Genomic DNA, 27,516 nt, shown 5'->3' with positions numbered 1-27,516 from the left:
TGCAGACAGTAAAACCTACGTTCACCAGCTGGACGTTATCCGGTGGCGGGTTGGGGTGGTGCGGCCCGTTGGCCATGTTCATCACATTGTTCCTTTCCGAGCGCAGGCTCTGCCGAAGGCGGTCGTGCAACTTCTTCCTCTGCTTTCTGCACACGAAACATGGAAATGATTTTAATAGACAAAGGGAAAGCAGCTGCACCTTTCAGCATGTTGATGATGATGATAATAATATCACATCACTTTTTTTGCCAGTACTTTTCCCACCACTGCAAGATCTCAGAGTAACTCTGAAGACCGCAGGTCTAATTGCAGCTGGAGCTGCGGGGACCTGCAGAGGGGGAAGGACGTGTGGGAACCCTTCCAGGAGTCAGCAGGCCACAGAAGGATGGGAAAAAGTGCGAGGAAGAGGCAAGCCTTTTCTAAGCCATGCTCCATCTCAGGAGGAGCTCTTTGCTGCACTTAGAAGGCAGGGGGAAGAGATTTTAACCCAGCCACCTTGACACCCGCACTGCAGCCACAGCCAGGTTTCTGACAGCCCACTGAGTTACGCTTCTCCATTCACCACAGGTGGCCTCGCCACGGGGCTTGCTTGCGGCCACTGGAAAACACAGCATGTGCCACCATCTTTGTGATGTGGCAGCTATGCATTTTTTTATGTGATTTGTCCCCTAGCTCAACAGTGCACTCAAAATACCCAGTTGTGTTAAAGAAGTGAAGAGTGCAGAGGAAGCCCCAGAAATCCAAGGTGAGTGAGTGTGTGAGGTATGTCTGAGCCTGCAGCCATCCTGGAAGCTCTGGAAGGTTTTGTTACAGCAGCATCAGATTAACTCTGGAACGTAATGATTACCAGGTAGATGCCAGGGCTGCTAATGCATTCAGTAGAACCATCCAGCAACCATGTGTACTAATGGCATGGTCTCCAGCTGACTTGGATGCTTTTACTGTGCCCTGTACTCAGCTGCTCCTCCCTCAGTTAATCCTCAGTTCCCTCAGCTAATCCTTCCAGCTCTCCTCAAGAGAACTTTTCAGGAGATCATTACAAGCTGTCAGTAACAAAACTTGCAGCATAGTAAAACCTGCCGCTGTGAAGGCCATGCAGAATGCACTAAATAGAACACCAAAATAAGTAACTGGGGAAAGAGCTATTCAATTTCAGACTTAATTTATCAATATTCCCCAGTTTTGTCTGATTATACTGGAGAACTTCCACCATCCTGCCACAGAATCCAGGGAAATGAAGGGAGGATGCAGGCTCCAACACACTGCAGAGTGCACATGACCTTGGCTGTGGCAAGAGATAAAACACACACAATTCCCTAAGCCGTATGCAGAAGTGCAGATAGTTTTGGCAGAGTAGGACAGTGTAAGATATAACCATTTTCAATCCCGTTTTGAACTCAAGGGGACTATTCCAAGCTTACCAAAAAGGAGCAGGGAGGGAAAACAATAAATATGTTGAAGCTTGATAGCCAGGGAAGCTTAAAGACAAAGAAAACATGACCTGACACACTGCATTTTACGTATTTTCTCTGTGTGTATGTGCCTGGATAGTGGAAGACATTTAATTTATGTCGCTCCACATGAATGGTATAAGCAGACACAGCTACCTTGGAAATGCTCCTGTCTCAGCAAGACACAGTCCCTGGTCCATGTGGGCTTTGTGTTTGGAGGGTAACAGGCATCATCTTAGGACACACAGGTGGTTAGGGAAGATGGAGAGTGCAGTGCTAGGAGATATCTGAGCAGCTACCCAAAGATCAGTCTGGACTGAGAAGCAACACAGACAAGGGTTTAACTTCACTTCACAGCACCCCTTCATGAGACTGTGGAGACCTTGGGAGCTGAGGACAACCTGAGTCACCTGACATGGTAGAGAAAGTGGGTTCTAGAGGGAGTTGTAGTTCATCATCTATGGGTCTGAGATCCTGGCACACATTGCCCAGGAATCTGTCCCTAGGAAACCACATTACTTCCCATCTTCAGACATCAATGTATTGCATTTTGCATGCTTCCATGTGTGCCATTTGTCCTCTAGTAAAAGGACACTAACTAAAAAAAGAAATTACTCAAGGAAACTGAGAAGAAAGAATAATGGAAAAGCTAATGTGTACTTCACTTATTCTGAGAAGCCCTTCCTATAATGTAAATAACCTGCAAAGAAAGCACCTCTGAACTGACTCAGTGTCAGAAGATATTGCCTTAGTATTTGATCAGCAGTCACTCTTTTAAGGAGACCAACAAAATCTAAACCATTACAACTTATTTAGTGTGTTCTCCTAACACCACTCCAGGATTTCGCGTGGATTCTGGGTTTTCCCCTATTAGGAGGAAAGAGCATGCAGGGAACATCTCAGATATAGCAGCCTGGCATCACTGCTGCATTTGGAGGGCGACAAACTGGCAGCTCACTTTCACTCTCATCAGCTGTGTTTGAAAACATTCGCTTCTGGCTGGCAGTGATCTCTGATGTCTGGGACAAACCGTGACAAAGCATCCAGATGCCTGATAGATTCTGGGGGCTCTTTATATAGAAAACCATACTTCAGGACACTAACTAAATGTTTGTTGAAATTCATGGGGATGTCTGGGCCGATTTCAATGAAGTTCAGACCAGGAAAGATATTGTTCAGCTGCCCTGGCTTGCCAGTTTTCATTTCTAAAAGCAGTAATTGACTTGATTCTTTATTTTGGTCATTCCCCACTGACCACTGGCACAAGGTTGTGGGTGGGAGCAGTGTGTGTGTGTGGCTGGACTCTCACTGAGGGGAAAATGATTCCCCTCCTCCCCTGCTTTTAACATATCCGTTATTGGTGGGGCTTACAAGGAAAACCAACAACCCAACTGCCAATCAGGCCCTGCAACAGTAAATCAGATTTATACAAACGTGGAAGATTTATGATAAGGGCTTTCTGTGTTTTGGTGGGGAGATTTATAAGAGCAGCCAGAAGTTTTGGCAGCACAAATCCTGCTGATGTTCAGTGTAATTTATGGTCCAGGGTGCCTCATGCATGTTTGAGAGTCACCCTCAGTAATTTACAGAGACTCACAGAACGCATTTAAGTGCCTACTTTTGCATTGGGAGCGTTTTTCGCTTTCTGTTCTTTGGCCTTTGGTGTTTAGTAATTTTTAGCACTGTTAATCTTGCCTCAAGTACAAACAAACTAGGCTGATATGTAAAATTTACTGCTGGAGAGCAACACGATTCCAGTGTCGGGGTTTGTTCCTTTCCAGCTGGGGAAACCAGCTGGAACGGGTGATAGACAAAGAATTGCAAGTCAGTGAAATTCACTCAAGTCACATTTGAATGGTGAGAAACCTTTCAGATACCTGTCTTATTTTTGCCCTGCTGATGGACACAGAGACCTGCACCCATCTGGCTTGGACCAGAGCACCCTGGCCACAAGTTTGTCTCTTCAGCTGAGCTCTGGAGAAACCCAAATACAAACTTATGCTCAGAGGAGTAGAAGCTACAGTCAACTGGGAAGGCCCTGACCAACAACCACAGATATAAAAAAGAAGAGAAAAGTTTACTTGGTTTTGCAGTAGGCCACCACACACATGATGCCAACTACTAGAAGAGCAATGCAAATGCCAGTTATGGTCAGCACCCGTTTCTGGTACAGTTCCTCAGCTTCTAGAAAGGGACAAAAACAGAGAAGGTCACAACATGGAGGATGGCTAGGCAAGGAGCACACAGTCAACAGCTGGCATGCTACAAACCACTGTAGAGATTCACACAGCCACACCGAAACACAGCCACCACACTTCAGGCAGACTCATTATTGACTGCAAGGAGAACAAGACTACACCATAAGCTCTTAACATAGTACTGGGGACAAATGATCATCCATACAACTACAGTCAAAAATAATCTTTTTTTTTTTGTTTAAGTCAACGAGAATAATATCTAAGAAACAACTTCACAATTGACTAATGCTCAGCATTTGCTGGAAATAAAAATGCAATGCACTAAGGTAATAACATGAATTTGCAAATGCTTTGAAAGTTTTACTCTGCAAAGACAGCTGGAATGAAGGCCAATTTTACAGGCCTTAAGAGAAATTTATTTTCTTATTACCTTTTTTGGATTGTTTTCATATCCAATGTTCCTCTGCCCACATGTCAATTTATATCTCAGTTGTCTTTACAGGAGAGATTTCAAAATACCATTCTACATTTGAGACATGAGCTTGGCTTGTAATTATATTACCAATGGAAATGAAGACAGGTTTGAGCTCTGGTCATAAAATTCAGACTCTTTCTCCAGTGTTCCTCCAAAAACACAGCAACATCAACAACCAGCAGTGCCTTGTATCAGAGAAATGCTGGGTTTCTATTTGCTTCTCTTTGTGTCCAACAAAGGAACTGCTCTATCTAGAGTTGCAGCTTGCTCAGTGATGATGACTTGCTACCGATCTCGTTCGTCAGAGATATTTCACTATTATAAAGACATTAGTAGAACTGGTAATGTTTGGGTTGAAGCTACCCATGCATTTCAGCCTCACTCACGCTTGGCAGAGAGCATCGCTGCACGCTGTGCCAGTGAAACATTATGTAAGGAGCGCTGAAACAGAGGCACGTTCTGTGTTGATGCTTTATGGATGTGGATTTGCATTCCTGCTTTTAGGATAAAAATGGGTGTGAAGCTTCTTTTTTTTTCTCAAGTCTTATTTTTGATTAAGTAGACAGTTCAGAAAACTTGCCCTGGAGGATCCAGACTGGAGGGTGGCCTTAGGTCAGACTGCAATATCAACCACAGTCAGAATACCAGCAGGCAATTAAAAATAAATGAGTGAATAAAAGATGCACAGCACCGCGCTACCTTTGGGATAAATGCCAGCATTATTCCTGCTGGAAGGGACTTACATGAACATAGAAGGTCTGTGGGGCAATTCATGAGGAAGTACAGAGATGCACAATGGTCCCTACACGTGACAGGAGCCTCTGTCCAAGCTCAGGCACTTAAATGATGTGCTGTCATAAATGCCACACCAGTTCAGGAGAAAATGCTCCCTGCTGAAGAGGGAACAGTCATTCCTCCAATGTGTTTCCCGGGCTTATCTAATTTAGTTTGAAAGTTGCTGTGGGCAAAGGGCATATATTCCATGCCACAAACCACAAAGCAAAAAGAAATCTTAATTTCTCTGATACAATGCACCTTACCATGGAAAGAATTCGTTCTACAAGCCAAACCCACTGTAAACCAAAACACCAGCAAACACATCATGAGTACTGTCAGACAAAATTAATAGCACTGATTATTAACAAGGGGGGAGGGAGGAGGAAAGAAGTGAGTTTGGTAAAACTAGAATGCTGCAAAAATGTATTAAAGAAAACAAAAATATAACTCCGAGAACAGAAAATCAAAAAAGGGAAGGAAGAAAGGGATGAAATTCCAAACCAAACCAGGACAAAGAGAAAAAGAGGAAGGTGAAATACAGGAAAAGCCAAGGTTAAAGGGTTGAGAGGTCAACAGCAGGCCTGGCACAGCATGCTTGATACTGGAAAAAACAGAGTGAAGAAATGCTTGGGGACAAAAAAAAAAGGCTGAAGCAGAGTGTGAAAGGATTTCTCATACAGCATAACTCCTTGCCTAGGCTAGTTAGTGGCACTTGATCCCCTTCCCATTTTTGCCCCTTTTGAAAGCACTTATTAGTTAGGCATGGAAATGGTATATTACAAGGATGTCACAGGAAACAGGAGAATTGCGCTAAGCAATTTAGGGGCAAATTTGAAACGCTTTGAATTATTCTTTGAATTATTTTTTTTTTTGGTCACACTGTCAGCTGTTAGTTTGTGAAAGCAAAATGAATAAGGACATATCAGCCCGTTTTTCTTGGAGGGGAAGGGAGAGGAGGAAGAAGATTAATTAACACTGGAAACTCTGCTTGGTTGTTTATACTCCAGGCTGAGGCTGTTGCAAATGAGCAGGGCAACTGGCTGGTGATGGCATTGCTAAAGCTGCCAGCAGGCTGAGGCTTGTTGCTTGTGTGTTGGACGCTTCTGGGATCTCATCCACTGCAGGGGAGGGAGGTGCCGCCAAGGAGCAGGGCCGTGGGTGCAGCCCTGAGCAATGCTCCTCGCGCCAGCACGTCTGCTGGGACTGTAGGTCTTGAGGGCCATGGAGAGGTAAAACCCTGGGTCTGCTTTCATTGCCTTAATTCCCTCCTGTGCTCTTCGAAATGAGGCCCCTACGACAATCCAGCTTGACATGGTGTGCATGAATGGTGGCATTGCCATGCCCTCTCTCAAGCCATGGGGGGAATGGCTGCCTGGGAAGACACACATGTCCAGGCAGGTCTTGCCCAGCAAACCAGCAAGCTCCCATATAAGCCTGGCTGTGCTCCTGGCTGACATGGTCTCCCTGCCCGGGACAGCAGGGGCCGACTGGGGGACACCTGGGTGTCCTGTGGGGTCTGCTTCCGGTGGCAGGGGATGCTAGTGGCCAGGATGGGACAGGGATCCTGGCCACGGCTCTGCAGACGGTGTGGTGCCTCAAGGATGATCCTTGGCCTCTCTGTTGAAGGCCAGAAGAGTTTTGCGAAGCAGGGACTGAACTCCCACAGGGCACTTGCAGTTATACCGGGTCTCACCCTGAAACTGCCCTCTCTCTCTGACTGGTGTTAACACTTACAGAGCCAGTTAATGACGCCCAGCCAAATAACAAGTGCTGTGTTTGCAGTGCTCACCAACCTAGCTTGAAAAAAATTAATAGCAGCATTGGGGAAAAGTCTGTAGAGAAATGTATGTGCAGTGAGAATTTAGAAAAGGTTTTAAGTCTGTTAAGAATTAAAAATTGTTTGAATAGTTTTTATTTCCCCTGCAGAATGCTACGAAAATCAAATCAACACGAAACTTAAGTCAAGATATTAAATCCTGCTATGTGCAGCCTTTCAAACATGTACATTATGCAATTAATTTCACATCACCCTAATTTATACATAATTGATTATATATATGGTCTTAAATTTGCTCTGTTTTGAAGTTTTTCTTCTTACAGCTCGCTGGGGATTTTCAAAAGAACTTCATTGGTTCTGCTAATGTAGTTTCATATATAAAGCAAAATTTGCAAGTCAGTTTTTAAAAGGATTTTAATTTAATTCCTCATATGTTAACGTAGCCATATATCTTCTGCCACAATCTAGTACTTATGAGTGAGAATTAATATTACCTTGTGATAATAATAATAACATTAAGCTGGGTTGTGAGAGATTTTTAAAATTTGAACTTGTAATGGGTTTTCCACAGTTCACAGCTTAAGGTAATGACATTTTGTGGGGGCATTTTTAACGAGATATGAATTAAAACTGTGTGAAAAGCATCACTGGCTGGTTCTTCTCATTTGCCGACAATTTTAGGAGATTCCAAACTAAAACTGACCCGAATTCCACATTAGACTATTCAAGATATGCATTATTTGTACCCCTGATTACTAAATGTTAGTCAGATAAATACAGTTTATTCATGAAGAAGACTTGTAAGATCTGTTTCTATTATATTTAAGCTGAAGTGTAAAAATAGTACCCACTGCCAATGTTCTTGGTTGGGTGCAACATGAGTTTGGTATCAGAAATATTGAATATCTTTGCTGACTTGAGGATCTGGAGTCTAGCTGTAAATCTCTATTGAAGTTTCTAAATAACTTTCAGCTGACTTCTAATTTGCCGACCTAGAAATGAATGTATGTATGCATATCATTTACACATATGTATATGCATCTGATTTACTTACCTAGCTGTGGGTTTAGAAATAAAATTTTACTTGGAAACCAGAGCTCAAAACTGTATATTTGCAGAATTTTAAGTGGCTATAGCAGCTTATCTTTTTTTTATAGACTAGTTAGTCATTTTGCTTAATGCTTAGTGTTTCCAAAAGCCAGCAACCCTAGAAGAACTTAGCAAAAGCAAATGTCAAAACGAGTCAAAATTACACAGCAGAAAACTGAATGTATACTACGTTATGATTACTTCAGTAATTCCTAGAACTCCTTAGGTCTGGAATATCCTATCACTACTACCATTTTAGTGAGCTGATCTCTCTGCTGAGCTAACATTTTGACAAGGGTTGTTGTTATAGCTGTATGATCCCTTCTAAAGCATAAAGAAATTGGTTAGGAATTGAAAAGGGGAGGTGGAGAAAAAAAAATAAAAGGGGATTTATCTCTCAGGCTCTAAAATCTGCAGGCTAAAAGGAATGATTGGTCCATACCCATAAATTCAATCCCAAGATGCTCTGCCAATGCAGAAAGTTGACAAAAAAAAAGAAAGAAAAAGGAAAAAGTTTAAGAAAAGAGCAATACACTGTACTCAAAAACAAATCACATATGAGAATTACGGCTATTCTGTGTCTGCACCTACGAAACAGGACAAAGGGGCGCGTGGTTACGTGGGCAGTGCTCAAGTGCGCCTCTGTAAGCTACATGACTGGACCTTCTGCGAAGGTTACACACCAAAATACGTATGGGGGATCTGAACAGCCATAGTGCAGGGAACACAGCAGAAACCATTAACCCTTAAAGATCTTACTGATTTGAAGGGGGCTATGGCCTGAGGACACCATGTAAAATGGCTGATTGTTTTCAGATGGGATAATGAGAGCACAGGGATGCTTTACAAGGCATGGCATCCCCCTGCAAATGGGTCATACACTGCCCTCCCTTCCCCAGTACGCGGCTCCTTGCTCTTGTAGGTTGCGACCTGGAGATGGCTGGGACTGCTTGCTCAGCAGTGGGAGCCCTTCTCAGCTTTGCATACTGACTGCAGCAAGGCTCTCGTTTCTGGAAAATGAGGAGCCAGCCCCTTTTCCCCTGCCTTTGGGCTGTGCTGCCTCAGCAGAACCACACGCTGGCCGGCTGGGTGTACCCTGGGGTGAATGGGGTGATGCCATTTACATGGATCACATGCCTAAATTAGCACCCTCAGGCCCCAGCAGCCAGGGGTGAGGAGGAACACAGGTTTCCCCCCAGCAGGTACCCCAGGAAACCCTTCCCACAGGCCCAACACCATAACTGTTGTAGCTCTCACTTTCTTTGTGAAATGTAAATCCAATCCTAATTTTCTGACCAAAAGGATTTTTATGTAGTTTGTACACATGGGGATTGCCACTTCTTTCCTGACAATCAGTAACATTTTAAGGGTTAAGTAAGTTGGAAACCATCCAGGTCTCTTCCTGAAGAGCCAGTATTACATGCCTACATGAACACTGCTAACGATATACATTAGTTGCGTCGAAAGCTTGGTTAAGTCTTCAATAAAATGAATGACATGCCCATGCATATATATTGCTGTATATTTGCCTACTTAGAGGTAAGATGCCTAGCCTGGATGTAATTTAATTTTAGGGGAAGTCATTCATATCATGCAGTTTCTATTTCAAATAATTCAATGGGAAGTTGGTACTTAAAATGGGAATATACTCTGTCTGAAAGCCCTTACAAGAAAACATGCTGAAGAAACATGCATTGCTTATTCAAACCTAGATGGCATGTAGCTCTTATTTATCTTTGGTATTCCTAGCTACATTCCCTAGACCTGATTCAAAGAAAGCAGGATATCCCAACATTTCTCATTTTATAAACAGGTCATTATTTTTGATCTTTTCCTATTTAACCCAATATTGCTGCATACTTTTTACATGCAGTGTGGTTTCTATTGAATATTTGTCCAGGTTTGTCTAAGAAGAAATACAACTAATTTTTTTTAACAATTCAGTTTTCATTCTGTGCGGGGAGTATTGGAAGAAAAAATGCTTGGGATGCAGGTTTTTTTTCCAAAAAGTGACTTAAAACTACAACTCATTGGATATATTGTAGCATGCTGGGGTTCGGGGTCTACAGAAGAAGAGTATGCCTGGAAATGCTGGAACATGTCCTCCAGGACTGCCTTCTGTGTTCATGAGTGGTGTGCCACAGATGCTAGGCACCCCAGATTTTGGGATGGCTGCTCTATAGTTAGTTAGGTGGGTGGGTACCGTGTGGACATAGTGCTGCCCCATGAGGGGTAAGCACTGTTGCAGGTTTGTGTGGAGACCTTGCACCTAACAAGAGAAGGACCCATTTGGATCAACCACATGCAGAAGCAGAGAGGTTCAGGGAGACCAATTTCACCTCTGAAGCATCAAGGTGCCATGTTTCTTGAGTAATTGTTTGGTTTTCTTATTAAATGTGTTCTGTGAGTAACGAGAAATTCTAAAAAAGTTTCTTTTTCATGCAATGTGAATTGAAAATAAACTAAAATCCCCCAAACTATCACAGAGCAGAATCCCTACATGTTGGCTAATTCTGCTTGAGGGGCTGGGATGCCGTGAGGCTTAGGATCCACTTCGCATCCTAAATCTTGGTTCATTTCAGCAGTACTCAGGCTGCAAAATCAATTTTGAACTTGGGATGTTAAGTACTATGGTTCCTGTAAAAGTGTTATCCTACAATTGATTCGAGCCTCAGAAGTGTAGAAAATGTTCTTTCTTAATTAGAGTATTCTATCATAGCAATTTTAGCATTTAATGAGCATTAACTGAGCAGTTTATAGTGAAAAAACGTCTTCTTTAACCTTGAGCAGATGACGGACAATAACATTTTTCAAATCTGTTTGTATCATTTAGGAATCCTGGTCTCAGCACACAAGTACAATTTAGGGTGCTGAAAGGCTTTAGAAAATGAAAATCCCAGGTAAGATTGTGTAACAGCCTCATACAAATGTGATCGCTTGAGAAATACATAAAAATTGAGAAACACTGAGCTAGCAGAATTGCTGAAAAATGGACTTTTGAAGATCTGTATTTTATGTGGAAAGACTGAAAAATCAAGCCTGTTACAGAGTAACAGCAGTTTTGGACATCCCTCTGGAATATCATAGCTTTACTCAACTCTTGCCCCCTTTAATTTCTCAGCCAGGCTCACCTTGACAATATGAGGCAGGGCCTACCATCTAAACAGAAATTTCCCTCTGCCCCTCTTGATACCCTCCCTCTTGCTCACCAAGGATGGCAGAGCTGAAATGGACAGTTTAAACTGGTCCTGTGCTGAAATTCTTGCCTTCAGGAAGGCAGTGACCCCATTCAATTCATGCCCGAGACAGCTCAGAGCATGCCCCACAAGTTGTTCTATATTCACAATATATATATAACTGTTAACTTCTGGAGTAAGCAAGTCAATTGGCCCTTTGGGTGGAGTCCTTGGCCCAACTGGAGCATTTGGGAGGACAGAGTTTACCTGTGATTATGCTCTAGAGAAGTTTTCTCAACCTTCTACTAATCCGAGGCTCCACCAGTGTTTCTTATTCCAAGGATCATTCTGAAAAGTGTTGCTGTAAGAGTTCTCATGCACAGCTACATACAAATTAGCCAAAACTTTTAATGTTAATTCATTACTTTTATTTTCCTCCATTTGCCTTGCTTCCTTGCCTTCAAGGGAGCGAATGTGTGAACATTCAGATACAGCAAATACATCTGCATGGAACAGATGTCTTTTTGCAACACTTTTGTGGACCATCTTCTGGTGTCTTACGGACCAACGCTGGACCAGTAGTCTCAAAGTCAAAACCGCCACAGCAAAAAGCCAGGGTATTAGGGAAAACACCCGGCAGCAGCTGTGACTGCTGTGCTCAAGGAAAGGACATTACAGGGTCTGCCAGACAGAGTCCAGAGATGAGCAAAACTAGCAGTCTGTTGTTTAGTTTCTCTCGGTCTGCGGTGGTGGTGCACCAGTTGAAGGGGAAAAACTGCGTAGCTGCAGTGCTGGAGGTGACTCTGGCAGTGGGGAATCTCACAGTCATCACCCCTCAGCCACAACAGGTTGTCCTATGGCTTTACATTCTTGTTTCCTACTGGCACTTATGCTGTTTAACATCCCAATTTGCTCTATGCTTTGCAAAAGCTGCATCTACAGAGCTAAGAGCACTTGGTGCAAAATATGAGCTTGGCTTTAAGCCCCAAATGCCACATTTGCCTGAAGATAACTCCCATTCTAAGCCCCCATTTTAATTGTAGGCTCTGGTCTGTGTTCAGTGTAATAATAAAAAATAACATAAATGCTTCTTCATTGACTTTTTTTGGTTAAATATAAATGTACCCTCACTGGACCCTTTCCAAAAGTGTCATTTTAAAATTTGTAGCAGTTTAAGAAACCTGACGTTATACTCCAGGTGCAGGGTAGGCAGAAGTGCCAGAGTCTCATAGCCACTACCTGGAGCTCTCAGAGTAGCCTGAGGTAGTTAGTGGTATGCTCTCCTGCTGGTGCATTTCAAGGAGAGGTGGGCTGGACCAGCTTAAGTACTTACAGCTGAGCATATCTCTTGCAGCAAGGCAAGGTCGTCTATGCCTTTTCCATGGAGGCAACTTCAGAAAATTTCAGCCTGGTGTCTACTGCCCAAAGATTCCTTTAAAAATCCCAACCAGAGTTAGGAAACTGAAAAACTAATACAGGAAAACCCACCTAAACATTTTTTTTTTTTTTTCTGAGTAGGCAAATGAATTTATGTTCAACATACAATTCTTCCACAGTTTTCAGGGTAAATTCAGCAGCAAACAATGGATCTTACATTTTTACACCACCTCCTTTTAAATTATTCTTCCAAGATCAGAAAACTTTAACTGCACTTTTCACCACAATACACAGAAAAGACCATTTAAATCTAACATTTGGTAAACTTAAAACACTGTAGCAGCATAAAAATTTCCAAATCCGTAGTTACCAGATGCATTTTAAAAATAACTCACACTAATAAAGATTTTAAAACAGGGCATAAAATACACACTTAAATGCTGGAAAGTCTGGTCTCCAGTCAGCACTCTTGGGATTTACATGGGTAGCTTCCATGATGGGCAGTATGAATTATATATGGACATTTTTCATCCATCAGTATAAGAGAAAACCTATGCATCTCTTCAGGCTCCACAATGTCCAGCACATGCTAACAGCTTTTTGCCCTATATACTAATGGAAATTTAATTAAGACAGCCTATAGTCTCTGAAATCTTCCTGTGCTGGCAAGTAATCCATCAAAAAAATAGTTCCTATAATACTGCTCTTAGATCATAGTACGTTCTGATGCCAGCAACAATTAATTATGAATAGTATACATGCATTAAAATGTAAGATCTAAGCAATTTTCTTATATGTTACCTTTGACTTTGTTATAGCCAATGAGCGCAAATAAATATTCAGTGTACTTTCTGTTTCCTCCCTGACAATTAACAACAATTAATCCGTCCCTCCATGTGAAAGCTTATGAGATATGTGACTGCAATGCTCGTTCTACCAGCAGTCTGACACAGCCGGAGTCCTCTGTGTGTGTGGGTATGTGTGTATGTGTCTGTCTGGTACATTTCTTTGGCCAATTAATCTGGCTCTGAAACACTTGATCTCTTGCACCTGTTACCCAGAAATAAATATGTCAGACCCCATTGTTTATGCCATCTCTCCCCCTTTTCTTTTTTTTTTCTGTACTTTTTCCCCTGAAACTTGGACAATGAGGAGGAAGAACACTTTGATCCTGTTTGGCATGTGCTCATTAGAAACGATGTAAGCACATCAATTACCTTTAACTTGCAGGTCCAAATACAAATCTCATACGCAAATAGAGTAGTAGCTACCTGTCCCTTTGTTGGGGGAGTACTGCCCTGTATAGAGAGTCATAAGCTTTTTGTGGCAAATAAAACGTGAGACTTTCAAAACGTCATTTTTGCACTTTTACTGCTTGATGTCAGTGGGGAGGCCATGTCACACCATTCAGTGTTAATTTCACAGCGTTCCTAAGTCTTGCATTTCCCTATAACCTCAACGCCAAACAATCCAGGATAGTATTGCAATTGCTTTTTGTTATCATTTTCATGCAACAGGCAGAGACAATCAATATTAGGCCATAGGCAACAAATCTAGTTACAGATTAAAAAAAATTTGGAGGAAAGATGCAGCAACAAGAAAGCAGCACCGACTGAGCATGCTTCTACTGCGGCACAGACAGAAAGGTAGTGGACGTACTGTAGAAGCTGGCCATTACGTAGTTTTGGCAGCGATCACCAGTAAATTCATTTGGGCACCTGAGAGGAAAAACAAACAAAAAAAAATGGTAGAGAAAAAACAGAGAAAAGAGAAGAGGTGAATATATGCTAAGAAAGAAGCTCCTTCAGTGTGAACTGATATGACTTGGTGAGTTCACTTTCAGAAACTGAATCTCGGTTTAGCGTGTCAAAATGGCTCAAGATGTTGAGAGCAACTCATTTGCTCTGTAGAAATGAGAAGAAATCTCCCCCCCTGAAAAAAGAGCCAAAACCAAACCAATCCAGATCAAAGTGTGTTTCAAGATGTGAGAGAGAAATTCACCATTCCAAATTCCCGAATTGCTTTTATGATGCACTTTCCACAAGGCAGTGAGGACACAAGATCTGTACATCACTCATCTCCATGAGTTTGCTCTTTTAGAGTTGCACTTTACAGCAGTCTCCCAAACAAGAAAGCTGCCAGTGCGTGCAATACAAATGCATCTGCAAATGGATGGAAAGATCAAAAATCACACAAATGAGAAACATTTTGGTGGTCAATAATGCCATGGTGTACAGATTTTACTTTAGAGAATCAGGTCATAAATTAGTGCGTAAAGAGGCCAGTTCCAGCTGAACTGTGAAAACACCAAGTACAATTGATTTTGTTGCTGTAGTTGGGGAAGAAAGCAAAGTTCAGATTATTTAACATACTTTCTTGGTTTTGGATTTTCATGGGCAGAGTTTCAGTACATCTTGCTCCAGTGAATCCAGGTTGGCACCTAAAGGGCAAAAATGTGATAAGCAATAGTACACCAAAACCACTGCACTAACAGACTGACATCTGCTGGCCTATGGAGATGGGAGTGCATTAAATGACCTCCTGGTTAGGTGTTAGTGAAAAATTATCAGAAAAGGGGCAAAAAAGTGCAACCTTTCCAGAAGATAACACTTTGCAAAATTTACAGCAAAAATCCACCAGAGAAAAAAATCTAGGAAGTCTTTTTGTTTGTCTGTTTTGAAAAAGAAAGAAGAGTCAGGGCTAGCAAAAATGTGTATCAGCTCATTGCTTATTCCACCTCATGAAGGGATCAGATTGAGGTTTTTTTTTAAATTTGCAATGCAGTGTATAACAGCAATTTACACTGTTGCTTTCACCAGCCACATAAAATCTACAAAAATACCATGATTTCCCTATTTCTGTAATGGCATGTTGTGTCTTCCAGTAATTTCCTTTGAAAGGGAATAGTTAAAACAGCAATCACATAAAAGCCAAAAAAGTTCCAAAAAGTGAGAAGACAAACTGAAATCCAATGGCAGGAAGTATATTTAACATGGCTGACAAATGGAAAAATAGTCAGTCCAGTCAGTAAGTAAGATGAGAGGGCAGAGGTGCTCTCAAAATGTGAAGCCTCACAGCTGTCTGCCCTTTCAGTTCATAACCTCTTCTGCAGAAAACTTCAGTGCAGCTTGCCCCTTGGTCATAGTGAAGGAATTTCTCTTCTGTGCTTTTCCTGTCTTCTCTTCTGCTGTTGGCTGTCAATTCTTCCTTCACCTTTAGTCTCCGTTTTGGGGCAGAGCTCAGGCATTTGCTCCCAAAATACCACCATAGCAATGCAGGTTCCGGTGCTTCAGAAATAAATGTGAATGACTGTCCACCACAGTAAACACCTATAGATTTCAATCTTCTTTCCTCTTCCTTCTTCTATCCACTCTTACTCAGTGTGTAACCTGAAATTACGTGATATCTGCTTCCTTGAATACATCTTACTTGCGTTGCCTGTTTTTCTGATGCTCTCCATGAGTTTCCCATGGTGCAAGAATCTCCCTCTCTTCCTCTCCTGCTGCCCATCTGATGCCAGCCTCCTTTTCAAACTGATTCATCATTTACTCGCCAGGGGCCGAGAAGCCTTCTTATTTGCAAATGCAAGTTGTTCAGAATAATCCTCCACCTCTTCTATCCATCTGAGTTTCACGTGCATTGAAAGCTGTTAATTCCACTCTTCCACAATTGCCTCTAGCCCTAAGGGTCAGGGATGCTGCCTTTGTACAAGTGAGACTTCCAGAAAAGCACTTTGGCAGAGGACCAGTGTCAGGCATAAACACTAGTATCTTGTTCAAATAAACCAAATGCAGAAATGATTTTTGTACAATAAAGGTATATTTTGAGGATCTGCAGATGATTCTTTGGAGCTGATTTGCTGTAATGATGTATTTGTTTATTAAGGAAGGGAGTTTATGTCCTTCATAGCCAAGGCCACATCTTTTGATAAGTACCCGGTGTGGAGAGATCCCAGTCTCCACAGACATAGTCAGTTGAGAAAAATGCAACAGGGGTAACTCTGTAATGAAAAGGTGATATTATATTGCTGGTCATGATAGAAGATTTTTTTCATCTTTGATAGAAGGCAAAATGCCTTGGATAGAAGGCATTTTGTTACTGAATAAGAGTAAAAATGTTTTACCCTCGTGATTTCAGTTTTGTTTTGCACTATGGTGATCTTGTTAAATACCTGTCCCTGGAAAGCTGGCATTCACGTCTGCATTGGCTTTCATTTCACAGGGAACTCTACATCTTGTTCATCAGGCTCAACCCTACACAACCCCAATGAACATGCTGCTGATTAAAAGCCTCAGGCTTTGCTCCTGTCGCTGGCCAGTGGTGGTTGCTTGCTACGTCTGTGCTTGTTTTCAGATGACGGTGCAGTTGTGGAGGTGATGAAAACAACTCGAGCACTGGTGCAGACAATGTTGAAATCGCTTCCAGACTGAGAACGGTCAGGCCCCAAACAGTTCAGGTGTGTTTATACTCACTCCGAAACCACTGTCAGCAAATGGACTGCAGCACCTGACGCTGAGAAGGGGTCCAGGGTGGGCCAGCAGAGATGAGAGTCAAGATGAGCCTGTCCACTTATGATTATGTGTGAATGCTAAAGGCATTTTATTGCTCAGATATGCAGTGCAGCACTGTTTCCAGTGCTGTTTGGCAGGTTGCTTACTGCAGACTGTGTTTTTACAAACAGCTTGTGATGGTGTCATTTTCAAAACACCTTGTCCTACTCAAAGTTTCCAGATGTTATTTCTTGTTGTGTCTTTCTTTTCTAGTTCATTACCCATGTTCCATTTTCTTTTATGACGCTTGTAAAACTTGTAGTCAAGCTACTCGGAGCAACAGAGCTGCCTTACACAAGCAGTTATTTGTGTTGCAAGAGCCTTAACATTTCCTTTCTGCCTAAAAAAAGGCTACTTGGACTATTTATTTTTTGTATTAACTGCGTGAAACCATAATACTAAACCACATATACTAAAATAATAATTGATTTTTTCCTCTACACACAGCAGTTGCAAAGAGCAGTATTTATACGCATTCAGGAGGCTCCTCTTAGAACATCAAACGCATATCATCAAACTGATTTTCAGCAGGAGAGGAATGGCTGAATGGATCAGGACTGCACGTTTCCATTTCATCCACTGTGTATAAGCAAATGCATTGCGGGAGAATGTTTTTTTTTCATGGGAAGTACAGTACACTTCCGTATTTAGCAGTCCATTTCATAGCCTAAGTCAGAACTAGTATTTCTATCCTGCCTGTTGAATAAATATCTGGAACTTTTGCTAGTATCACAGAAACAATTTTTCTCTTTTTGCGGTTTTCAAGAACCTCCTGACAATTTCTATTCCACCAAGGCCTTTATATGAAGACAGATATAGAAACTGGCTAATTCACTCTTTTACTCTTAAGAAAAGAAGCAGCATCCTTCTGCTAGAGAGAAGCATTATTTTCATGCAGTGAAATTCGAACGTAAATTCATTTCTTCAGTAACAGCAAAAGCACTAGAAAAGATGATCTCTGTGAGTAAGGAATCAATTAGTCAGACCAGCAAGGCCTTCATGGTAGGATACTTGAAAAGAACACTCTAAAAGCATAACAGATATTATACTCATATAGATTTTTCTTCAAGTAAGAAGTAAATGCTAGGAATTCTGGTCTTAATTTATTGAAGAAGCTATCTGATTTTTTGTCTTCAGTGAACTTGGGGACACATTTCCAACTGAACAGAAATGACTTAGGAATCTCAGTCACATGGGAAGCCAGTAATGTCCAGGCTTCCACAGTCTATGATATTTTCAAAATGTGACTCGCGTTCCTATGAAACTTCTGAAAATTTTATACACTAGTTTATTTAAGTAGTCTCAAAGCTTCCTTTTTCATCTTTCACATTTTGAGCTTGTTTTGTTCAGTCTAAGGACATAATTAAAATACATGTAGCGAACATACATGCTACCATAGATGTAGCTGTACAATGCATTACTAAGTCTTCACGCATTTCTTGAGTATTTCACATGGTTACCTCTTGAAAGCAGGGAATATTCTTAAAGTTCACACCAGTATCTGTAGAGCAAGATCTGATCCAGTCTGGATCATTATACTATGTATTTTACAAAACACTTTTTTTTTTAATACGTAGCTAGATTTTAACAGAAGGTGGATTTAGGAGCTCCTTTTTTTTTTTTTTTTTTTTTTGATAGACTAGGGGTGTACAAAACCAGAGATATCACTTGGAAAATTCCACGGTTGTTGTGAATCTGAGTCATGTTTTTTCGGTTAGGGATAAAACCAATTTAGAATGATATGGCTCATGCTTTAGAAATTTTGTTTTTGCTCTCAACAGATGGACCATATGGAAAAATGCGAACTTGCTACAGAGGCAGAAATATGAAGAGCAAGTACCATATTTCAAGCATTCTGTTTCCACTGGCATGTTCTGGGGGAAGATTTATTTTCTCAGAACAATGAAGGCAATGTGTACTGGTTAGATACTTACTTTAATTAACACTGGAATACTAGAATTAAAAGTAGACATCTGTATTTTTAATGAAATAAGAAGAGAACCATATTTTGTCTCTTCAGTTTCCCAGTACACCCACTGTCAAGTACCCACACTTTTATTTCTTACGTAGCTGTATTGCATCCTGTTTTGCTACACAACATAAAGTTTCAGTTCTGGCAAGTGTTAGAGAGCATAGCAAAAGGCCCTGCAATATAGTAGTGGCCCCGACAGTCCTCAGGATAAGAATCCTTTTCCACTGCCTTACTGTAAATGAGATTCACCCTCTCTGATTTTACAGCTCTGATGCTTTTTCCAAATAGGTCTTGGGCCACCCAGAGAGAGGAACATCTGCCAAATTTGGGAATTGCCTTTTCTTTCAACTCCAGCCCCAGAATTAAAGGTTATTTCTTGTCTACAAGAGGGAAAAAAATCCCCACTTCATTCAAGTGTCTCCGAGACATTTAATTAAAAAATTAGCCAATCTGTAACATCAAAGAACAAACACAGTCAGATCTCTGAATTTTTTAAAAAAATTCCCCATACCACTGAAAATGGGATACCTCTGAAACTGCCAAGACAATGCTAATTATTAGCAACTCTGCTGCCTGGTGTTTTCTGGGTGGTGTTTGGATAGGATGCTGAAACAGGCAGGTAGGCTCTAGTACATGCCATGGAGAGTCATGGCAAACTGCTCACCTTGTACCGCTGGGTTATAACGATCATGTAAATTTAATACAAATCTTTCTCTCTCTCTCTCTCAAAAAAGAATCCAACCCACTAGAGCCAGTAACTTTTCCATATTCACTTTAGCTAAAAATGATTCTAAAATCAATGAAATATTCATCATTTTCAGCAACAGAGCAATCTGTGGAAAACCAAAGCAAAACAAAGCTCATAAAGTGCAGGTAACATCCTTCTATAAAAAAAGAAAACTCACAACTAAAGCAGAACATTGTGGGGTTTGGTGTTTGTGGGGGTTTTTGGGTGGGGTTTTTTTGTTTTTTTAAATTAACAACAGAGACAAGCAGTCTGTGCCTTCCTGGCCTAATGAAATGGGTGCGTTCACCTAACTCACCCACCAGAGTCATCTTTACAATTAGTGTCATTTGATTTTTAGTCCTAGAAAACTGAAAATCTATGCAGCTACAGCAGACTAAAGTCTTTACTGACCACTGCCTCTTGTCTGTTTGAAAAACAGCAATATCCTTACAAAAGTGCCCCCTTCCTGCTCAGTCCTGCTAGGTCCCAAGGACGTTTCCCGAGGTTTAAATGCAGAGTTCCCTCTCAAGCCAGAGAGATGCAGTAACTTACTGTGACCAGTTCAGCTCCAGAGGTAAATGCTACATGATATGCTATCAGGCAGAAGGTGAACTCCAGCACTATAGCTCTTCATGGATGTTCTTCAACATAACAGACTATTGCAACAGCCTGACACAGCACAGGCCAGGACTTGAGAAAGGTGCACAAGTGCATGCTTAGAACTAAACTCATACTTCATATGACATCCTGAATCAAGATCCTCACACAAAATAGTAACCTCCACCAATTACCATGACATTGTTTTTTATGCAATTAAACACAACAGCAAAAACTCCAGTTTAGCAAGGGTTCAGTTACTACAGCAGACAATAAAAATAGTCAGTTTGTCCTGTATAAATGGTACTTATATAATGCAGTTATCCACACACCTTTTCTTGTTATTTGTAGTGTATTTAGTTTACAGTATCTATTTCATTATTTCTAACACAAGACTCAAACTGTGTTACTTCATGCCATGTAAACATCAATGGGGCTTGCTGTGCCGTTATCACATGGGAAGACTTCCTGGTTAGCCTCTATTATGCCTCATATGTAGAACAAAGAGGCCATATTTGGTAGGTTATTTTCATATCCACACATTTAAAAATGAGGAAGTATCTAATGCTGCAAGTGCAGGAGAAGAAATTGTTCAGGTGCTCCTTTAAAGAAAAAGCATTTCTGTAACTTGGTGGCTCCACCAAAGTAAGCAAATAGGATTTCTTACCTGCACAGGTATCTTGGGGGGTTTGGGAGGTCTTTAACCATGTAACACTCTCCCCCATTTACACAGAAGGCTTTCTGCTTTATGTCACATTTCGTGAGATGACTTGTCCCAGTTGTAGATGTGGAAGTGGCTGGAAAAGACAAGGGTGAAAATATGGATCAGAATGGCTTAGGTTTTTCTTCCTGACTGGTAAGTGTACCTGTATGTGAGGAAAGAAGTAAGGCCAGAGAGGATCTGGCAAGTCCTCTGAGCTCTCTATCTGCTGCTACCACATGCATTAATTACCTGACCCCGAATTTTGTTGATCAACACAGGGAGTGCAGTTTAAATGCATACCTCAGAGATACGCTACCCCACACCCAGCCTGGGTGGAAGGGAGGATTTCACCAGCCCTGTCCATCAAGTGACCTTAAATTTCTGCAACAGTTGTCTATTTCATTAAAAACATGTAATTTATGTGCAATTACTTAAATTGCATTAATTGCATTCAAGTGATTGTGGGTTGTGTGAGTCATTACAGACTATTGACATAGTGTCCAATGAAATGAGGCCCTGGATGAGGTTTCTTTCTGGTGTTGCCTTGAAGTAGGTGTTTTTCAGTGGAGCACAACCTGAGGCCTCGTGCTGATTCAGCCTCTTGGGACTGAACCCCTTGGGACCAAACCCGTGGGGACTAAACCCCTCGGTCCAGCCACTGCTTTTTTCCCAGGGTAGATGGTAACCATCTGAACACTGAATGCCTCTTCCTCTGCTCATAAATGAGAGCTGTGGCTGCTCTGGTTCGACTTTCTAGGGAGAGAGAGGACAGGGGGGCTAGAGGCGTCATCCCATCCTGTGTGTATACGATTGCCACAGGAGTCTTTGATCGCAAGGCCTACCTAGCATCTCCTGCAGATGGTCTCATCTGCATGAAATATTAACAGTTTTGAGCCAACAATGCTGCTAGACACCATTAGGTGTCTAAATTGCTATTAAATGGAAGTACTACTGTGCCTGCAGTGGTTCTTAGCTTACTCCCTGTTGCATTTAGGGAATACCTGGAGAAGGCAGGAGCAGGGTTTAGTTAGCAACCTTTAAGGAGGCTGGCAGGGTAGGATGAGAAATCCCAGCCTTAGGATTTGCCCATGCAGTGTCTGCCAAGGAAATGATAGTGCCCTGACCAAAGGGAGCAGTACTGTAGGAGAGACAGTGCTCAAAAAGTCCCCATTGCAGTCATTGCTGGTAACCACTGGTGTAAGGTGAATCTGCCTGAGATTGCCCTAAACTAGCTAACAGCAACAGGGATGATGGGGAGGCCATATGACATCCTCAGCTCCTCATGCTGCTCTGTGCCTGCAAAACCACCTCAGTGAGCTGAGTTAAATCTAAAAGTCAGACATGTACCTGCTAGGCTGCAGCTACAGACCTGAACTACAATCTCTGGTTGCCCCCTAGTTTGCTCTAAATTCTGTCAAAACAGGGTAGGCATATTTGAACCCTGGACACCAGTCAGTACCCAGCTCAGGAACCACGCCACTGATAAGCTGTGTGACGTCTGGTAAGTCATTCAGGTTATTAATTTCACTTGAATTTATCTGCCTAAAATGGAACCATTTAGTTGTAAGGCACTCTCTGCTGCTCACAGAAAGCAGCTCAATCTAGCCCCACAATAGGTGGGGATAAAGAGACCCTCTGATGGTGTCTGTCTCCCTACACTGACTGCAGAGCAAGCTTAAACTCTTGAGACTATGCCCCTAATTTTTAAATGGCTAAAACGATCTGAAGTGACTATCTGTTATCTGTAAAAAGTGGAGAAGATTCCTGCATGGTTTTTGTTTAGCCATCTCCAGACATACAGAAGAAATTTAGTTACAGTGCTGAACAAATCCCAATATTTTTGTTTCTGAAAGATAGCTTCTACCCTGGGGTGGAACAATGCTTTTATCTACTGACTGATTCCACTGGAGTTGACTAGAAAGTTGCAAGCACCTACACAAAGGTTGTCTGATCTTCAAAGCCTTTTCTAACACAAAGGCACCCAAGGGGCATGTTTATAGTAGGCGATGCATGACGTTCTACCATTTGCTGCATGCATTGAATACAAAGAAAACATGCTTTTAGCAGATCGGCTATCAACAGATACCACGTATACATTTTGAGTTCTTTCTGAGAATAAGGATGAAGTAGTCCCTGTCACATTTGATTTTCATGTGTTTCCCATCTTCTTCCACATAAAACTGCATTTTTAGCACTCAGCACTTGGGAGAATGGGCCACCTTGACTGGCACGATTTTCAGAGTGGCTTTAGCTATTTTGTTTCAATGAGCCATGAGATAGTGACTGGGATATTTAAGTCCCCCCGCTTTTACTCCATCAAAATCCCATCTGCCTGTACAGCTAAGGCCTCTCATACCCCTTACTTCCTTTGCCATTAATCACCAGCATGCCATCTTCTTTCTCTTGCTTCCATGATGCCTTGCTTGCATGGGGTGCGCTACTCTGACAGGCCACGAAAAGCCCTCCTGTGACTTCTTCCAAAACTCACGCTCCCTCCTGCTTCTCACTGTTGCACCCACCCATTGTGTCACACCTCCACAGATCCTGATCTGGGCTAGGGCCTCTTAAGTGCTAATGAAATGCAAACATGGAGTACTAATTCCTCGTAATAACACATTCCTTTCTCCTGGCCCCTCAAAGCGTGATTTATAACGTCTCAGACCACCAGGATAAATTTATGCCTTGTCTAGATGCAGGAAAAGGGGTCATGTTTGAAGAGTAGTCTGACACTCTTTCAGCTAGTACCAGTTCAAACAGGACTTTGCACCCAATGCTGACAAAAGGCTGGCCAACAGATTGCCATCAGCTCAGCGGTGAAGGGTCATCTATGCTTGATGTCAGTGGGTTGACCACCATCCTTGACATGAATTTTAGGATGGGGAGATTTGCCTTGTGGAAGAGAGTTTCCTTCTTCACTGGCTTGAAAGGAGACTGGATGATTAGCCCAAAGGAGATGCCTGACATGACAGGCTATGGCATACCAAGACCTAAGATGTGAAAAACATGGGTGAGTGAATCCCATCTGTATAGTAATGCACATTTTGAAGCCTTTGTCTTAGCAGGTAAACTCACTATTAAGCTTATCACTGCTGATAGCCTATCCACCATTGTGTCCTTTTACCTTATTGAAAGACTTCATCCTGCAAGTGAGACAAGCACTCTGAGGATGTCCTCAAGCTCAGAAAGATAATGCATTAATTTGGAAGTGAAAAAAAGGAATATTGTCTGCAGCGTTTCTGACAAAAAATGATTTTGCTACCCTGCTGGCTAATGGAATGTTTTAAATTGAATTATGAAAGTAGATATAGTAGCAAGTGGGCTTGTAGCTATCTATAATTGTTTTAATCGTCTTGCTTACCGATTTTTTTTTAAGCAGCAGCTCAATCAAAAGCAGATTACCATGGAGTGTCAAAGTAACAGTTATTTCCCAGCTGATGTAAGTGAGCTTTGGATAGCAGCAATTGCTCTGAACTGATTACTACAGATGGGAATAATCTGCAGCTCTCAGAGAAATCTCACAATACAAGGGCTTTACATGTATTTGTGAGGAGTGCCTCTACCCACGTTTTTGGCATCACATGTTCAAAACTGTTGTATAAATCTTGCACGATAATTTTCTCTGCATTACTGATCCACTGGCACTGTAGTCCCAATCTGCCTGAGTTTTGTAACTCCATGGGGTGAGGGGAGGAAAAAAAAGTCTCCAGTGAGTTAATTCTGGTATTAGTTTTATTTTGCAAAGGATGCACAGTTTTTATGGCATATGGCCAGTATTCAGAGTATGCACTGTAAGTCTATTTTGCAAATTAAATACAAGAAACACTAACTACGGTTTTGGGTTTCACTTAAAGCCACATAACAGAAGAAATGTGGTGTTTGGGAGCAGGTGTTCATGAGACCCCATTTCATACAGCCCATATTAGCCCCAAAACACTGCCTTTCCATACATGTCTAGCAGACATGGAGTTGGAGGGTGTGTAGTGGGAATGACAGGTAGAGGTGAGGTAAAGCGTAGCTGTAGACCACATATCCGTGCATTGTTCTTTATTCACCTAGTCAAAATTCATACCTCCTCTCTTTTCTGTAATGTTTTCTTCAGCTATACAAGCACAAGATAGAAAAGCTGTTTTGTTCTAGAGTCCTACACCAAACCCCTAGCTTACTAAAATGACTAAATTATATGCTGTAATGAAATTTGAAAATATCATGCATGAGATAACATCTGAAAACATTGCATATTCTACCTTTTTTTTTCCCCTGAATGTAAAAACATCACACTTAAAAAAGCAACTGCAGGCAGCATGAACAAAATCCCTGCTAATGCAAATATTCACATGGCATTGAAAAAGGATGAGATCTGCTCCCATCTACAGAAAGTGCCTAAAGTTGTTAACAAGAACAGAAATAGGAGCTCTTGCACCTTGCAAAAACTACTCTCTGAAACAATTACTGCTGCAAAACTATCTTAGGACCATTTCATATCAAGCAGATACAACTTCATGTAATTCTGAGTTTACCTGGGGAATCTCTGATCCTTTTCTGTCCTGAAACAGAAAAACGCATTCTCTTTCTCTCTCTGGCTTTCCAAAGCTGCCTCTGAAGTTCAGTGGCTACAGCAGCAGGACTCCCAAGCCCTGCTCAGGTGAGGCAGTCTGCTGAGAGGAGCCCTAAGGGATCTCTGAGTAAAGACTGAGAGAGGAGGGCTTTGCAAACTAAACAGAATAGTATCCATGCTTCTTTGATTTGAGTTTCTGCAAAGCTGGTGTAAAATCAGAGAACACACTCAAAGTCGTGCAAGGTGACTAGTGAAATACTTAGGACTCAATGGAGACAAAGTCAAGTGGCAGCTGCAGCACAAAGGAAGGTTTGCCATTCTCAGTGGAAGGTCACTTAAGGGTTGTAAATATGTCACCTTATTGGACTTCAGGTGGAGACCTTTCCAGTCTCCTCTTGGGAACAAAAAAAGTAAATTACTGGGGAGGAACAGAACAAATACTTCTGCTTATCGCTATTTTCTGAGACTAAGGCTTGAGCAAAGCCTACTCGCGGCTCATGACAATGGAAGAGGAAGGGACTTGCATGGAGTGAGAGAGGGACAGAGGGAGAGAAGGAGGGGGAGAGAGCGTGCACAAAAGCGAGCTTTGGGGTGACGAAGTGTGTGCCCCCAGAAGAAAGTCAGCTTTACTAACTCACATTCCCTCACTTGAAGCTCATTCATTTCTTTAAAAGCACAATCCAGTTCCCTCTTGACATGCTGATGGGCAATTTAAAGATGTCCAGCCCTGATCTGCAGGGTAGCTTGATTTTCCATGTAACCTTGGCTGCAGCACTTAATCCTTCTACGTCTCAGTCAAACCATCTACATTTTCTTCCCACTGAGTACTGAGCCTCTTCAACTCAATCTGACTTCCCTGATGAGCCTGACTTGCAAAGTACTTGTGACTGCAGAAAACCTTGGCATTTCTGTACTGCACTGAATGAGGAAAAGTGCTGGTTCCAGCAAAACTGTGAGCAGCAAAAGCTATATGGGTACCTTCAAGAACAGAAGCCAAAACCTGAGAGCAATCAAAAACCAGCCCCTTTCTGAACAGACAAGAATTTCCATTTTACAAAGTGTGGAGAAGGACGTGTTTCATGCCCTTCAAACTTATTGGTTTCAGAGCTGAAACTGCATCCATGTAGCTCTGAACATACCAAAGGTTTAAAAAAACTACAACACCAACAAATAAGTCTCAGAGAAAAAAAAAAATGCCAGATCTCTATAGGAGGCATTTACAGTCTATTTCATGGGGCTGCTCAGAATTTTTCACATTGCTTTGGTGATGTAATATGCTAAACTGGCTGCTCAATCTAGTTATAAAATTTTTCCAGCCTTTGTCATCACAAATAACATGCAGTGTAACAGATTCCTGGGACCTTCACAGGAGATCATTTAAGGAGCCTGCTGTTTTGCCAGCAGCTGGAATTTAAGTGCTTACAAGTTAGCAGAATTACTCTCTGGCCCTAAGACAATGCCTTCTCACTTTGGCACTATCTCTATGAAGCTCAGGGCCAGCAAGAAGGAAACAGGAAATCGCTGGGTCTGCAAGATAGAAACTTCAGGAAAGATTGAGAGCACATAAACTCTTGTTGAACCAAGGCAGCGTGTCCCTCTTCCTCCTATGACACGGACTCGGCAGCAGTTTCCCCTCACGAATCCAACCTTAGCAAAGCAAAGGAAAGCAAAAAAAAAAAAAAAAGAACAAGAAAAACAAACGACAGACACTTCAGCTTGCTGCACCGCCTGATCGCTTCCTCCCCGATAGGCCAACAGACTGACCCAGTTGGCAGGCGCGCGACTGCAAGACCTGCACAGCATCTGGCTCACCACGGAGGGTTGAGAGGTGACACATGCTAAAGACGGCCCAACCAGGAACAATTTTTGTTTGCTTCATTTAACTTCAGGATGGGAGAAAAGATGGGCAGAGACACACACAGCTCACGGGTTGTTAGTGAGGAAATGCAATTACTGCTTGCAAACACTATAGAGCGTTCAGAAAAACGGGGCAACATGGGTTGTGGAAGAGTGCAAGGAGAGACCTGGTTGAAACTGGGCTTTGAGACAAGCATACTTTCCATTGTCATGAAAGGTGTCAGCTTTCACTTTA

At 41.9% G+C, this 27,516-nt stretch overlaps 1 protein-coding gene across 3 annotated transcripts in view; it reads right to left on the bottom strand.

Annotated features, from left to right (window-relative positions):
- NRG1 (neuregulin 1) overlaps window positions 1-27,516 on the bottom strand; it is a 111,496-nt gene that overhangs the window by 8,792 nt on the left and 75,188 nt on the right. The window contains exons 2-6 of one of the 3 annotated variants that reach the window (XM_068423029.1): window positions 20,834-20,963; window positions 14,693-14,760; window positions 8,210-8,233; window positions 3,533-3,635; window positions 20-146 (exon numbers count right to left, since the gene is read on the bottom strand). In XM_068423029.1, the coding sequence (XP_068279130.1) occupies window positions 20-146; window positions 3,533-3,635; window positions 8,210-8,233; window positions 14,693-14,760; window positions 20,834-20,963 (452 nt within the window). Of the gene's footprint in view, window positions 1-19; window positions 147-3,532; window positions 3,636-8,209; window positions 8,234-13,979; window positions 14,039-14,692; window positions 14,761-20,833; window positions 20,964-27,516 lie in introns of all 3 variants that reach the window. The other 2 variants (XM_068423030.1, XM_068423031.1) reach the window with 2 other exon arrangements.

This window comes from Nyctibius grandis, chromosome Z (assembly GCF_013368605.1).
Source record: "Nyctibius grandis isolate bNycGra1 chromosome Z, bNycGra1.pri, whole genome shotgun sequence".
NCBI classification, from domain to species: domain Eukaryota; kingdom Metazoa; phylum Chordata; class Aves; order Nyctibiiformes; family Nyctibiidae; genus Nyctibius; species Nyctibius grandis.
This window is presented reverse-complemented; position numbering and strand designations above follow the sequence as displayed.